Source organism: Lacerta agilis, chromosome 8, assembly GCF_009819535.1.
Source record: "Lacerta agilis isolate rLacAgi1 chromosome 8, rLacAgi1.pri, whole genome shotgun sequence".
Classification (NCBI taxonomy): domain Eukaryota; kingdom Metazoa; phylum Chordata; class Lepidosauria; order Squamata; family Lacertidae; genus Lacerta; species Lacerta agilis.
In genome coordinates this window covers 69,302,018-69,316,054 of record NC_046319.1, presented here as the reverse complement: position 1 = coordinate 69,316,054, position 14,037 = coordinate 69,302,018, and the positions used below count along the sequence as shown (strand labels likewise).

The 14,037-nt window shown below is 48.6% G+C and overlaps 1 protein-coding gene across 2 annotated transcripts in view; it reads left to right on the top strand.

Moving 5' to 3' along the window:
• The first annotated feature begins 1,248 nt into the window (after positions 1–1,248).
• Positions 1,249–14,037, top strand: part of GRAMD1A (GRAM domain containing 1A) — a 50,622-nt gene continuing 37,833 nt past the window's right edge. Inside the window, exon 1 of one of the 2 annotated variants that reach the window (XM_033158147.1) lies at positions 1,249–1,361. Coding sequence is in view for 1 of the 2 variants with exons in the window: in XM_033158146.1 (XP_033014037.1) it covers positions 6,585–6,592 (8 nt within the window). In the remaining variant the exon portion in view is untranslated. Of the gene's footprint in view, positions 1,362–6,417; positions 6,593–14,037 lie in introns of those variants that run through there. The other variant, XM_033158146.1, reaches the window with a different exon arrangement.

The window sequence follows — 14,037 nt, the reverse complement described above, 5'->3', positions numbered from 1 at the left end:
AATCCCGCTGAGCTCTGCTCCCCAGCGTGTTCTCTGGGGCACGTGGTGAAGCAGACCCCTGCAGCCTGCAGTATTGCACCCTGCCTTCACCGCTGCTGAGCAGAAGCTTCAGTCCTGTTCAGTTTGACAAATGTACCTGTGTTCCCTTGCTGGGAGCAGGTGTGCACGGCTAAAAGGTCCTTCCTGCCCGACACCCTGCATCCTGACACTCCTGGATCACTCCAGTAGACCCTGGAAAATTGAGTTATCTAACTCAGCTGGGGATTTGGCATTATTTGGGGGCACAGGCTTAATTCCCAGGAAGGCCTACTATTCTCTTGACAGTGGAGGTTAGAAACATTGATAGCCTTATTCCCTGCGAGTGTATCTAACCTCCTTTTAAAGCCATTCGAGTCAGTGGCCATCGAGACATCTCGATGAATCCCCTAGTTTATAACTATGCATAGAGTGAAGAAGTACTTGGCTTTTGTCTGTCCTGAATCGTCCTTTTCCATGCAAACAGCGGGTGATTTATTAACGGAAATGTGGGAGGGTGGGGAGAAAACAAGTTGACCTATTCTGTCAAATGCCGGAGGAAGCGGTGTGTTGCTGGCGTGATGCCAATATGACGTGTGCCCGTGCACCATGGATGTCTGATAAGCTTCCAGGCAAATCTCGACTTGTGTTTACTTTGGGTTTATTGGCTTGCAAAGCAAACATGGCTCCATGTTCACTTTTATTTCGGGACGGAAGGGGCACGTGCCGGGCAGAAACAGAGCCAGCTTCTTCCTGCTCATCCAATTCTGCATTTGGCCACCAGCTCCAAATTCCTGTCGGCCATTCTGACTGGGGCGGATGGGAAGCCGGAGCCCCCAATCTGGAGGGCCACAGACTGCCCAAACCTCTCTTTTAAGTCCTTGCACAATGCCTTTTATTTCAAAAGTGGTGCTGTCTGGATTTTGGTTGAACTACATTTCCCACCAGCCCAGGCCAGAAAGGTCAAATAAGGGTAATGGGAGTTATAATCCACAAAGCCTGGAAGGGACACCCAATTGGCTACCCCTGGTTTTATCTGGAAGCGTTACTAGTGGATTTGAGGGGAGCCTATTTTGCAGAGGCCGAGAATATGAGGGTTGTCCTTGCCTTTCATGTTTGCTTGTTTTTTAAAAAAATCAAGGAAATAGATGCACACTCCCAAGAATGAGCATAGCTCACAAAGGCAACAGCCACAGAATGCAGAGTGTCCGTTGGAAAAGGAAAACGGAAAAACGAGTGGGTGTCGGGTAGAATGGTTGCCTTGAGCTCTTTCAGTTTATATAATCCCAGCGGAGGAGATGGCTGGGCAGCTGGCACAACCAAGGAGAAACAAGCCTTACTAGGAGGTGAGGCATTTTACTACAGGCCCCACTTGTTGCTTTAGTTTAGCCTCTGGACCTAGAGATATTACTCCCACACCTGTTTTCCCCTCCTTACTTGAGGTGTGTGGTGAACTTTCTGCCCTCCAGATGTGGCTGAACTACAGCTCCCACTGTCCCCAGCCATTGGTCATGTTTGCTCGGGTTGATGGGAGTTGTGGTTCAGCAACAACCCCAGGCGTTTGGCTGATTTGACATCTGATGCCCGTTTAAATGTATTATGGGAGTGGGGGGATTATTGGTTTGCCGTTTTTATTATGCATTTTGTTTTATTTTGCATTTGTGTGTGTGTGTGTGTGAACCCACGGGTGAAGGGCGGTATACAAATTTAAATGACAACATTTGGAGGGACACAAGGTTCCTGCGCCTGACACTTCAACACTGCTTACTGTTTTGGGGGTTTTTTTGTGTGTTGGTGGGGGTTGTTCTTGCTCATTCTGCTGAATGGGGTCCTAGGCCACAGACGGCACCACGGTCTGAGGTTTTACAACGTGATTTATTTATTTACAGTGTTTTACCCCACCACCACCACCACCACCACCTTTTAGCAGAAAAGACTTTCGGAGCAGCTTACAAAAACCAGTCCTAAGACAGGCCCTGCTTTCAGACTCACAATTTAAAAGGATACAGAACATGAGGAAAAGGCAATGGGAGGGAGGAGGGGAAAGCAAGTTCTAGTGAATTTTTTTTTTGAAATTGTGGCCAATGGCTGTGGCCCCCGCCAGATCAGATCCAGGAGCAAAGCTGGTGACAATGTCTAGGTCAGGAGAACACAGCATCTCCTGAGTCCTGCCACGCAGCTCTTCCCTTGGATAACTGGCTTGATAGCAGTGAGAATCCTCAGAGGAAGGGTGCTTGATGGAGATACTCTTCTCCCTTGCCAATATCAGTAATTACTGTTGTGAGCAATAAAAAGAAACACACTTCAAAAAACTCTCCCTCCTCTCACAAGATCCAGGAAAAAATGGTTTAAGAAAATAGTATCTGGTGTTTGCAAATGTTAAAAAAGTAGGTGCTCAGCCCCCAAAGCGTAAAAATATGCTATAAAAAGCCCCAACTACTTCAGTGGTTTGTTTGCCTCCTATATTTGTTCGTTTGTTTATCTATTTATTGGGCTTCCCCTGGGCATCAGGTTAGCCACTTTGAGAATGTGAAGTACTGGGATGAGATGGATCTGTGGCTTGACACAGAGGATCTTTTCTTATGATCTAATTTTTAAAATGCCTACCCACACTTTTTTTTACTACAAAGCTCCCCCACCCCCCAAACAACAGCTTACAATACATTAAAAAAAATGGACGGTAAGATAAACAAACAAGCATAAAACATAGTGGATTGAGGTTGAATCCTGACAAGACAGAAGTACTGTTTTTTGGGGGACAGTGAGCGGGCGGGTGTGGAGGACTCCCTGGTCCTGAATGGGGTAACTGTGCCCCCGAAGGACCAGGTGCACAGCCTGGGAGTCATTTTGGACTCACAGCTGTCCATGGAGGCGCAGGTCAATTCTGTGTCCAGGGCGGCTGTCTACCAGCTCCATCTGGTACGCAGGCTTAGACCCTACCTGCCTGCAGATTGTCTCGCCAAAGTGGTGCATACTCTGGTTATCTCCCGCTTGGACTACTGCAATGTGCTCTTCGTGGGGCTACCTTTGAAGGTGACCCGGAAACTGCAATTAATCCAGAATGCAGCAGCTAGACTGCTGACTGGGAGTGGCCGCCGGGACCACATAACACCGGTCCTGAGAGATCTACATTGGCTCCCAGTACATTTCCGAGCACAATTCAGTGTTGGTGCTGACCTTTAAAGCCCTAAACGGCCTTGGTCCTGTATACCTGAAGGAGCGTCTCCACCCCCATCATTCAGCCTGGACACTGAGATCCAGCGCCGAGGGCCTTCTGGCGGTTCCCTCACTGCAAGAAGCAAAACTACAGGGAACCAGGCAGAGGGCCGCCTTGGTAGTGGCGCCCACCCTGTGGAACGCCCTCCCATTAGAGGTCAAAGAGATAAGCAACTACTTGACATTCAGAAAATAACTGAAGGCAGCCCTGTTTAGGGAAGTTTTTAATCTGTGAGATTTTAATATTTGTTGGAAGCCGCCCAATACCATTCAAGAACCTAAGAAGGCCCATCTAGTCCAGCATCCCTTTCTCACTGCCAATGGAAGACAAATAAATAAAGGAGATGGGGCAAAACCATTCATATACTGTAGTTATTCTTTCCATGCAAATTATTTTTCTCCTTGGGAGGCTGAGCAATCGTCTGATGTCAAATTCAGATTGTGTAATTATAGTTGCTTGGAAGGTGTTGTGCAACAAACCCTCATCCCCCAAAGTCAAAGTGTGGGAACTGTATGGGATAAAGCTTGCTCTGATGCAACATCGCCAAACCTACACTGCCTAATCTCCATGCAAACAGCAGGATGACTGCTCAATAAGCAGGTAGCTTGGAAGTGTCACTGGTGCTGATACTCAATAGGCTCTGCTCTGTGTCCTTGTAGCATGCTTTGAGCCAACCCAACCTCCAAAGGTAAGGAGGCACGGAGCAAGGCCTCTAATGCCGAATGTACCTGGTTGGCAGAGTTGCCTTTCAGAGGCTGCCAACCTTTTTTGACCAGAAAGCCCATCCGTAATTCCAAGAAAGTGCTGTAGATGCGTTACAAAATGGCTGCCATGGGGTGTGTGTGTGTGTGAGAGAGAGACGTAGCACAAAATGGCTGCTGCGGGTGTGGGGGCACAAGTGCAAAATGGCTGCCACATCTGAAAGGGCAGGAAAAGAGGCACTAGCGCAAAATAGTGCCTGCATGCCTCTGCATAAATTGGGGGAGGGGGGGCCAATATCACCCACAAGGGCCCTGACTCAGAGAGATGCTCTTTGTGTCTTTCCTCTGGGCCCGTCTTAGGCAGTCACATTCAAAAAGTACAATGGCTGCACAAGCTGTTTCTGTGTGTATATGGCGTACTGGCTCCACGTTTGAGGAGACCCTCTGGGCAAAGTGCTCTGGCGGACACCCCTCTTCTGTTAATGGGCTCTGGCAGGCTTAGCTGATAGCACCATGTTGCAAGTCCAGGGGCATTGTAGGAAATTTAAATAGGCCTAGTTGCCTTGCCCTGCTTGGAGTTACTAGGCCAGAAAATTATTTTAAGGGAGGAGTCCAGAGCAGATATCAGCAACGTAGGGAGGCAGGTGCCAGTCTGTATATGCCTGTGCCTGTGTATGTAGCGGAGGAGTTCTATTTGTTCCCAAACAAAATTGTGCCATATGAATGCTGTATGCACAATGACCTCAAAGACAATGTCTGGGCAGCTCTCCCACAAACGAGTACTGTACATTTATTGCACATTTTAAAATTCCATCCTTTGGAAAGGCCCTGCGTTTGTCTACCACCATGAAATGAGTCAGGAGGCTTGTGTGTGTCTTGGAAAGGGGGCTTGTTTTGAAAAGCGCACCAAAAATGTTTAACTATTCCTAGGAGTACGTTAACTGCTTGGCAAGGGAACGACACCAGTAGCTGATCCAGCGCATACCGCAAAGTGCATGGCTGCATGCTGGAAGTGCAGTGATGTAGCATCTTAAGTTTGATTTGGAATGGCTGATCCTTAATGCTGAAAATGTTGCATTTGTGGACTTATTTATATAGTGCCATGAATTTGCGAATTCATGGCACTATATTACAGCCCTCTGCTTCTAGGAGCCTACAATTAAAGTTCACAACTGAGGAAGAGGGAAATAGGGAAGGGGCAATACTCAGTGGAAGAGCAACAGTGATCAGTCCCTGGCATCTCCAGGTACCAGGGCTGGGAGAGACCCTTGCCTGATGTTCTGCAAAGCCTCTACCAGCCAGTGTAGACCAGGGGTAGTCAATGTGGTGCCCTCCAGATGCTGGGAATATAACTTCCATCATCCTTGATCATTAATCATGCTGGCACAGCCTAATGAGCTTCATTTACATTACAACATCTGGAGGGCACCATGTTGGAGGGCACAGTTGGTAGAGCATAAATCTCTTAATCTCAGGGTTGTGGGTTCGAGCCCGATTCCTGGATTGCAGGGGGTTGGGCAAGATGACCTTGGTGGTCCTTTCCAGTTCTACGATTCTGTGATTCTATGAAGGGCAGTGGTTTCACTCTGTGTAAGGCAGCTTCCTAAAAGGAGGGGTTCACTGGGGAAAGAGGCATTTATTTCACTTAGTTACAGTGGGTTATGGAGACTAAGGAATTAATGTGTCACCCACACCCACCTCATTCCTGGCAGAGTAGGTTGGCTAATTGCTGGTGTCAAACCATTCTTGGAGACTCAGTTTCTGTGGAATAAAGTGCAAGGAGTTGCTTCTGCTTCTGAAACCTGGTCTGCTAACTATAACTAAATCTGAGATCTTGTTGATGCATTTTTAATGTTAAGCATTAACTATCCAGAAACAATAGTTTTACACCTTGCGCAGGCACACACTCTGTCTTTCTCCCAGTCTTGCAGCAGCCTCCATAATTGGGCAAATATCCAAAGCATAAGATTTGCTTTTTTTTTTTTTAATGGATTCTTCTCCCGAGCTGCGCAGCAAAGGCAGCATGGAATTCTGATTCCACCAAAGGAAGACATGCGCTGCCGTCCCACTGATTCCTTCAAGGTCAACGCGGCTCCCCAGGCCTGCCTGATCATTTCCCCCGCCCGCAACGTTTTGGGAGCGGAAGAACCCAGGAGTCCGGGTTGTCAGCCCTGGTCCGCTAGATCCCTAACTTTCTCTGGCCCTGGCCTCAGCCAGGAACCCAGCTTCCCAGATCCACTTCCTGATCCAGAAACGAACCCCACGAGAACCCAGCCTGCTTTGCCAGCCTAACTAGGCCGCTCCCTCCCTTTATTGGGGTGCGTGCGTGCGCGGAATAGAGCGGACCCAGGAGTCCCGGCTCGGCTCCCCGCACCCCCCGCCTCCTCTCTGCTCTGGCCCCTCCCCCTCCGGCTTGGCTTCGCTGCCGCGCTGCGCGGTGCTGGAGCCGCCGGGGGTGCGCGCAACGAAAGGGGCGGCCGCCGCCGCCGAGGAAGGAGGAGGGCGGGGAGGGACGGAGGGAGCGCGGGGCCTGCCTCTCCTTCCTCTTCCTCTGCGCGGCACCAGGGCCGCCGGCCGGGACCAGCGCTCGCCTCTCCATCCCGGCCGGGCGGGGAGGGGGGAGCCGCCCGCCCCGCTGGCCGCCTTGGGCTATGTTCGAGTAAGGAAAGCGCGGCGCGGGGGGACCGGGGTGCGTGGCCGGAGGGCGAGCGGGATCGGCGGCGAGCGATGCCGGCCGCGTCGGGAGCGGGGAGGAGAGCGAGGATCGCGCCGAGGGAGGACGGCTCTTGGCTGCAAGTGGGGGGCGGGGAAGTGGTGGGGGGGATCGGGGCTGCGGGGATCTCTCAAGCCGGGCTAGGAAAGGATGCGACCGTCTCCTCCTCCTCCGGGGCTTGTGCCCGCTCTCCCAGCGCTTCTGAAGCCGGACTGGCCACTTGTCAGCCGAGAGGAGGAGAAGGATGGATGCAGGCAGAGGGATGGACACAAAGGAGCTGCCGGGAGGGAGGGAGAGGGCGGGTGGCAATGGAGGGTTGTGTCTGCGTGGGACCCGGGAAACGGGTTTCTTTTTCTTTCTCCCTCTCTCTCTTTTCGCGGAGGTGCAGATCTTCCAAAACACCCGGCGGGGCGGAGGAGCAAAACCCTCGGCTCCTCTGCCTAATCTCCGGAAGGCGCTGGGAGAGAGGGCAGCGCTCGCTCACGCGTTTGCAAGCTCTTTTTGCAAAGTCTTGTAGGATGGGGGGAGAGGTTTCATATCGGACGCCCACCCCCCGCTGCACTCCGATCTCTCCCACCCATTCCCTTTGCTACAGGTGCGTGTTTATCAGCGTCTAGTTCTCTCACGGTGTGACATCAGTCTGTGTTCAGCAGTGGTTAGCAGCGTGGTCTTTGTAGCGCCATCGTCGGGGAAGCCTTTGTTCCGCGTGTCCCTCCACGCATTTACGTGTGCTTGTGTGTGCATATGGATGCAGCGAGGAGGGGGCTTGAAATCCCACCCCCCGCTGCATAAACTGATATTCTCCATCGCAATACTGGAAAGTGTACGGGTGCAGGGAGAGTGTCGCCCGTTGTTCTCTCCTTCATCTCCTTGGGGAAGGGGTCGATGAAGGTGAGACTTGGATTGACAGATGTGCGGAAGAGTGATGGGCAGCGGTAGCTTTTGGCCCATCTGGGAGTTAGAACATAATTCTCTGGCCTCTTCTGACTTCTTGGACTTGTGTGTTTGTGTATAAACGAATAATAATAATGCCTGTGCTAGCAGACATGCACATGCATGTGCCTTGTGATTAAATGGGGGAAAGTTGGAACCAGGATCTCCTGAGATTTCTTCTTTACTCTGGGGAGGTATTTGTCAGTGGCTTTTTAGTAAAAGCAACAGCCTTGTGTGAGGTTCTTTATGCTTGTGCTTTTAAGCTAAGGATCTTTTAATTTCAATATACTATTTTTTGGAGTACAGGAAAGTAAAGGGAATCCCTTGAGGTTGTTTTTGTGTGTGTGTGTTTTCTTCAAGCTTCTAATTTAAGTGTTTGTGGTTAAAGCAGTTTTACAAATTGGTTTTACAAAGTTCTGATTTTATTACTTCAATATTTTAAAGGCCAGTCTTATGATATTGAGAATATGGAGATTATAGGACCAGGGGGTAAGTAAGTAATAAAATATTACATTTGGCCCAAATACAAGTTTTTCAACTCATGCTGGAGTAACCAACATGGTGCTATCCAGATTTTTCTGGATTGCAACTTCCACCAGCCCTGCCCATTGGCATATGGAGACCACCATGGTGGTTATAGGTTAGAGTCTTCTGATGATCCAGACCACTGGGTGTCACAAGCAGAAAATAGGATTCCTGATGACCAGGTAGTAACAGGTTACTTAAGCAAGTGAGCCAAGTTTCGAGCCTCAAACCTATAAACAAATGTGGTATATAGCCAAATGGATCTAAGGAAAGTTCTTTTTTTTTAAAAAAAAACAACAACAACCTAATAAATAGGTTAGATCCTGAACATAAAGGCAGACTGATTGAGGTTCATTTCACCCATCACAGGAAAAAACAAGTCTCTTCATTTCTAGTGTGGATAGATAATATACCGGTACTTTCTGTACCATCTGAAGGTCATTTGGATGCCTGAAAACACACAGAACATGTACTCCTGATAGTCAAAAGACATTTACATTACAGGAAGGTCACAGTTGCCCCATGGATCTCATTGACATTAGCATGTTATCAGGGGGACTCCAGATGAAAACTTCTGAAGTATCTTTCCTTATATGAACCATGAGTTAAAACCACAGGGTTTAGCCCTGAATGCCTATGCAGCTATACAATTAGGTGTCTTTTACACATTCTCACAGCTCCGTGAAAACTTTATGAACAGCTCCTGTGCAGTCACATGGGCAGGAGGCTAATCACGCAGATCTTTCGCACAGAATCAGAAGTGCTCCCTTCCTGGTGCAGTTCTAATTCCATAGAAAAGACTTACATCAGGGATGGAGAAGTTGTGGCCCTAGACATGTTGCTGGACTCCAGGTCCCATCACCCTTGACAAATGGTCGCTCTGGCCAGGGCTGATGATAATTTGAGTCCAACAACAGAAGGAGGGCCGCACAGGTCCCCCCTTCGCTGACCTCTACAACCAGGCCTCTCACCCACGTCATTAGGTTATTTATGCATTCTCAGTGCATGGGAGCTGCTGGCGGTTAAAACGCTTTCAGGAGAGTGGGAGAATATAAAAAGGCTTGTCAGGGCAAGCCTGACCCCAACCCGCCTCCCCCAGGATGTTTGGCTACCCAAACAACTCCACAGCAACTTGGGGAAAGTGGGCCTAAGGATGCCTTCCTTATATGTGTGTGGCCCCACCATCCTTTCGCAAGTCACCTTCGGGTGTGTCTTTTGGATCACGTGCAGCCAGCACCACTGAAAACCTTGTTACCCTAATCAGCTGCTTGAGTTACTTGTGCATTTTGGATCAACCACAGTCTACACTGAGGGTGTTTCAAAAACACCCTGAAGTGTAGAGAATCCATGTGACAAATGCTTGAGCCTGGGGGAGGGGGGAGCCACAGCCGCCCCTGTGCCTTCCGATTCTGGAGGTCTGGAGCCCAGGCATTGGAAGTGGCTCACAGGAAACTCTTCTCTCTCCCCCCCCCACGATGCCTGACATCTGGGGCAGCATCCTGCCCATCTGGCACAATTATGGCTGCAAATGTGGTTCCTGCCTTGGCACAGGGCTCTGATCTGAATCCTCAGCCTCCCACCACCTGCGGGGATGAGCTGTTGCTCTCTGTCTGTCGACCCTTTCCGTGTCAGCCCTGCGGTTCCTGTGACAGCCGCCCCCATCTGCCTAAGGCCTGACCTCTTCCTCCCTCTGGACACCGGGGTCCGCATGGCACGTGGATGAGAGGCAAGGCGAGGGAACTAGGTTGCTCAATGCCATGCCAAGGTCGGCCCCAGAGAGAGCATTAGCATTTCATTAGAGCAGATGCTGTAGCCACACAGAGCATGGGAGAACAAGGAGCATGACATGCACAGTCCCCTCTGCCCTTTCTTTCTCAGCCCCAGCTCACACCCTTGCTCTTCTTCTGACAATAACCCTGCTCCTTTCCGCTGCTGTTTGGTGTGCTTCTGTAACCTCTTTTTCAGGCTATGTGCACACCATACATTTAAAGGACATCCCCCCCCTCGAGTCCTGGGAACTGCAGCATGCTGAAAGGAATTGTAGCTCTGTGAACAATAACTACAGTTCCCGGGGTTCTTTTTTAGGAGGGGAAATGTGCTTTAAATGTATGGCATGTATGCAGCAGCCCTTTTCATATTTTAATGCTTAAAAAAAATCCATATGGGGTATACCATAGTTGGCTCTTGTGCTTTATCAATAGGGAAATAGTGCATAAAAATCTGGGGCCAACCATGAGAGGCTTTGAGAGGGCTGATCTTGAGGCTTGACTAATTTTGGAGGGTGTTAATGACAGGTTGGGGTGACCTCTGTCAAGGATGAAGTAGGAAGAATTATTTCCGCAAGCCTCAAAGATCTGTAGTGTTAATTCTTTACAGGCCTAGGATCCACTCATTTTAACTATTTTGCAGCATAAAGGTAAAGGTACCCCTGCAGCATAGGGCCCAGTTATTATTTCTCTTCCATTTACGTTTCTCTCTTCTTTCCCACTTTATCGTGGCACAAAGCTGGCTACAGTTATTGTTGCTGTGGATGTTATTTAATTTACATACAGCTTAATGGCAAAGTAGGCATCTGAAGGCATTTATGAGTAAAAAAAAAAACCATGTCAGAAACATTAAACATTCCTGATTAAAATATGCAACCAAGCTAGCCCATTTAAAAAACATTGCAGTTAAATTGGGTGGGCCCTTCCTAGCAAGTATGGATGGCATCTGTCTGTCTCGGGAGACAATGGAAGAGTTTGCCTTTGGAGGTGAAGTCAAACCATTGGAGAGTTACAGCACCTGCTGTGGCTATAGAGACCGATACGGAAGAGACATGTTTTGTTGCAGCGGGGGCAGATGAAGGTGTTTGACTGCAAGTACACATACAGCAGTAGGCAGCAGCTGCAGTACCACAATCAGTGGAAGGCTGTGAGCTGTCCACCGTATTTTTAGTGTCAGCATTGGTAGGCCCTCTGGGGCTCTGGGCTAAGGTTGCCAGATGTTGCAATTGGCCTGTTGAGCCATATCTGTGCTTCATTCACAACAGTCTGTCTCGTCTCCCAGGGTATCCTGGGAATTGTACTTGTGTACATAAAGCTACCTGAGTTGGCAGTAGCAAATCCCATAGTTTTTATCTGTGTGCTGTCTGAAGAAGTAGGAGCACGATCTAGTCATAGAAACATAGGAGAAACTGCCTTACGCAGGACGGATGATTCTCAATCCTTAGAAATGCTGAGGATCAAACCTGGTACCTTCTGAATGCTGTGTGGATGCCCTAGCAATGAGCTGTGGCCCTGTCATTTGTCTCTAACCAAGGTTATGGCTGATAAACACCAACAACATCCTCCACCTGAATCAGCAGATCAAGAAAGGGCACCCTCCTTCAAAGCTGCCTCTTGTTGCTTGTCTTCCTCTCCTGCACAGCCCTAATCTTGAATGCTCCTCTTAATCCTCAGCCTCATAAGAACTCCAGATCTCACCCCAGCCCCCCTCTTTCCCTCTGCATACGAGCTCTCCTCTGTTTTGGTCTCTTCCCCCTGAGCTTCACATGAGGGGCAACGTAACATAAGCTTTCTTTCCTTTTCTCCTGGGTGAAAACAGTTAAACGAGTTATCCCTGTTCAAAGGCAGTGTCTTCTGTCCGCTCCCATAAAGCATAAGTGAATATCGATGAGGCAGCTATTTATTCTCAGCACCCAGGGGCAAAACAAAGAGGAGCCACACCGCCATTTAATCCCAGGAGGCAGCTGGCTAAGAGCCCTGGGGAATATTGTGGAAATAGCACTTGTAGGTTGCTAGTTTGCTAGTACTATTCTGGAAGGCTTGCTCCAGTGGCTGCAACTTGGATCCCCCCCTTCCTCTTATAACCAGTGAGGCCACCAATGAGTCTTCCCCTAGGGATGCCTCAGAATCAACACAGGCAGCTTTTTCTTTGTCCGGATAGAGTTGCAGGGCAGGGGTGAGGTTCATGGAGAACATAAAGAGTCCTGCTGAATCAGAGGAAAGGCCTGTCTAGCCCAGTCCTTCTGTTTCCATGGTGACCAACCCAGATGCCTATTTGTAGTCCACCAGCAGGACATAGGGACACAGGAAGCTGCCTTATTGGCCCGTCTAGCTCAGTGTCGTCTATGCTGATTGGCTGTGTCTCTCCAGGTTCCAAGCAGGGGTCTTCTCCATCCCTACCTGGAGATGTTTGGGATTGAACCTGGGGACATTATGAATGCAAAGCAGATGCTCTGCCTGCTGAGCTGCATGCCTCCCACGGTTGTTCCCTAGCAACTGATATTCTGAGGCATGCTGCTTCCAATGCTGGAGGTGATGTGTAACCATCGTGACTAGTAGCCTTGTAATCCACAAATTTGTCTTAACTGCTTTTTTTTAAAAAGATGTCCAAATTGGCAGCCATCTTTACATGATGTGTAGTTAGATGAGGAGGCAGGCTGGCATGTTTGTGTATCTTCTGCTGTCCTCGTCCCATAGACGCCATCAACCAATTGTTGAACCATTTCGCTCTGTAAAATGCAACCAGGGTTGCATACACACCATAAATTTAAAGGACACCGGAATCATGTGTCCCCCCCCCCCAATAATCCTGGGATCTGCAGTTTGTTTAGGGTGCTGGGAATTGTAGTTCTGTGGGGGATAAACTACAGTCCAAAGATTCTTTGGGGGAAGCCATGTGCTTTAAATCTGCTTCAGATATATGGTGTGTATGTTCACTGGGACTTATGTGCCCTCAGCTGGAAGTGGGTGCATTCTTTCCCTCCAGAGTCTGCAGCTGCGGGTCCTAGATAAGGCCAAGCAAAGGTCCATAGAGAAGAAAACAGGGTCAAATGGTACGATTGGCTGAGAGCCACAGCCCTCCCACATGCTACTCAGAACTTGGTGTTCTGAAGTGAAATTCAAGGACAAACAGGAATTGGGAAGAATGACTTGACTCTTCAGTGCATATTTTGACAGGTTCAGTTCATGCGGTTATTTTATTTGGGAATATCTTATAATGAAAAGTGGGTAAGATTTTTTTTTATATATAAACAATACTGATAGTAACAATTGTTATTAAGAAGAATGCATGTGAAAAGCAATGGGCAGGGTGGAATGTGCCACTTCTCACTTTCGGTGGGAGATGCCATTTTTTATATGGTAACCCCCTAATTATAGACAGGGCACCCATGGGCACAGTGACACCCATGGGGATTTTCCCTGTTGCCACAAAGTCTTTAAGCCCCAACCCCGTTGGTCATGAGTTGATGAGGGTGGCTACCATTTTTTCTCCCTTGAAAAGTAAACAGAGCTGACGAAGGAAGTTGGAAAAGTGATACTCTTTCCCATCTCCTTATTCAACTCGTATGTGCCTTTCAAGGCTCAGATTGATTCTATCAGATGTAATTTTTACTCAGACGATCCCTTGGAAGAGTGAAATGTGTTAGTGTATTCTTTCTCTGTCTCTCTCTCTCTGTCTCTCTCTCTCTCTCTCTTACTTTCTCTGGGGTTTCATCTGAGGTTTAGGGGAAGGAAGTGACGAAAACTCACTCAAAACCCCAAATCTGCCCAAAGGCCCAAAAAACTTTACAAGCTTGGCTCTAGAGCATTGAGGAACAAGTTAAAAAACATTGGTCCCAGTACAGATCCTTAGCATCTGGCTGGCTACTGTGGAAAACAGGTTGCTGGATAGACCTTTGATCTGATAGCAGCAGGGTTCTTGTGTTATTATATATTTCACACAAGACTGCTTTGGGCAGGGCACCCAGTACCATTATGGACCTAATCCTGTTGTCCTAGGTGGAACACTTAGGCATTAGCTTGGACACTTAGGTGTGACTGACTTGACTTAAAGCAAATCAAGGCAAATGAAATGATGCCACGTTATTAATACCAGTCATACTTTCAAGGAACTCTTGAGGTTTTAAACACCCGCGCTGTTTGGAATTAGATAGAATATCAGATTTG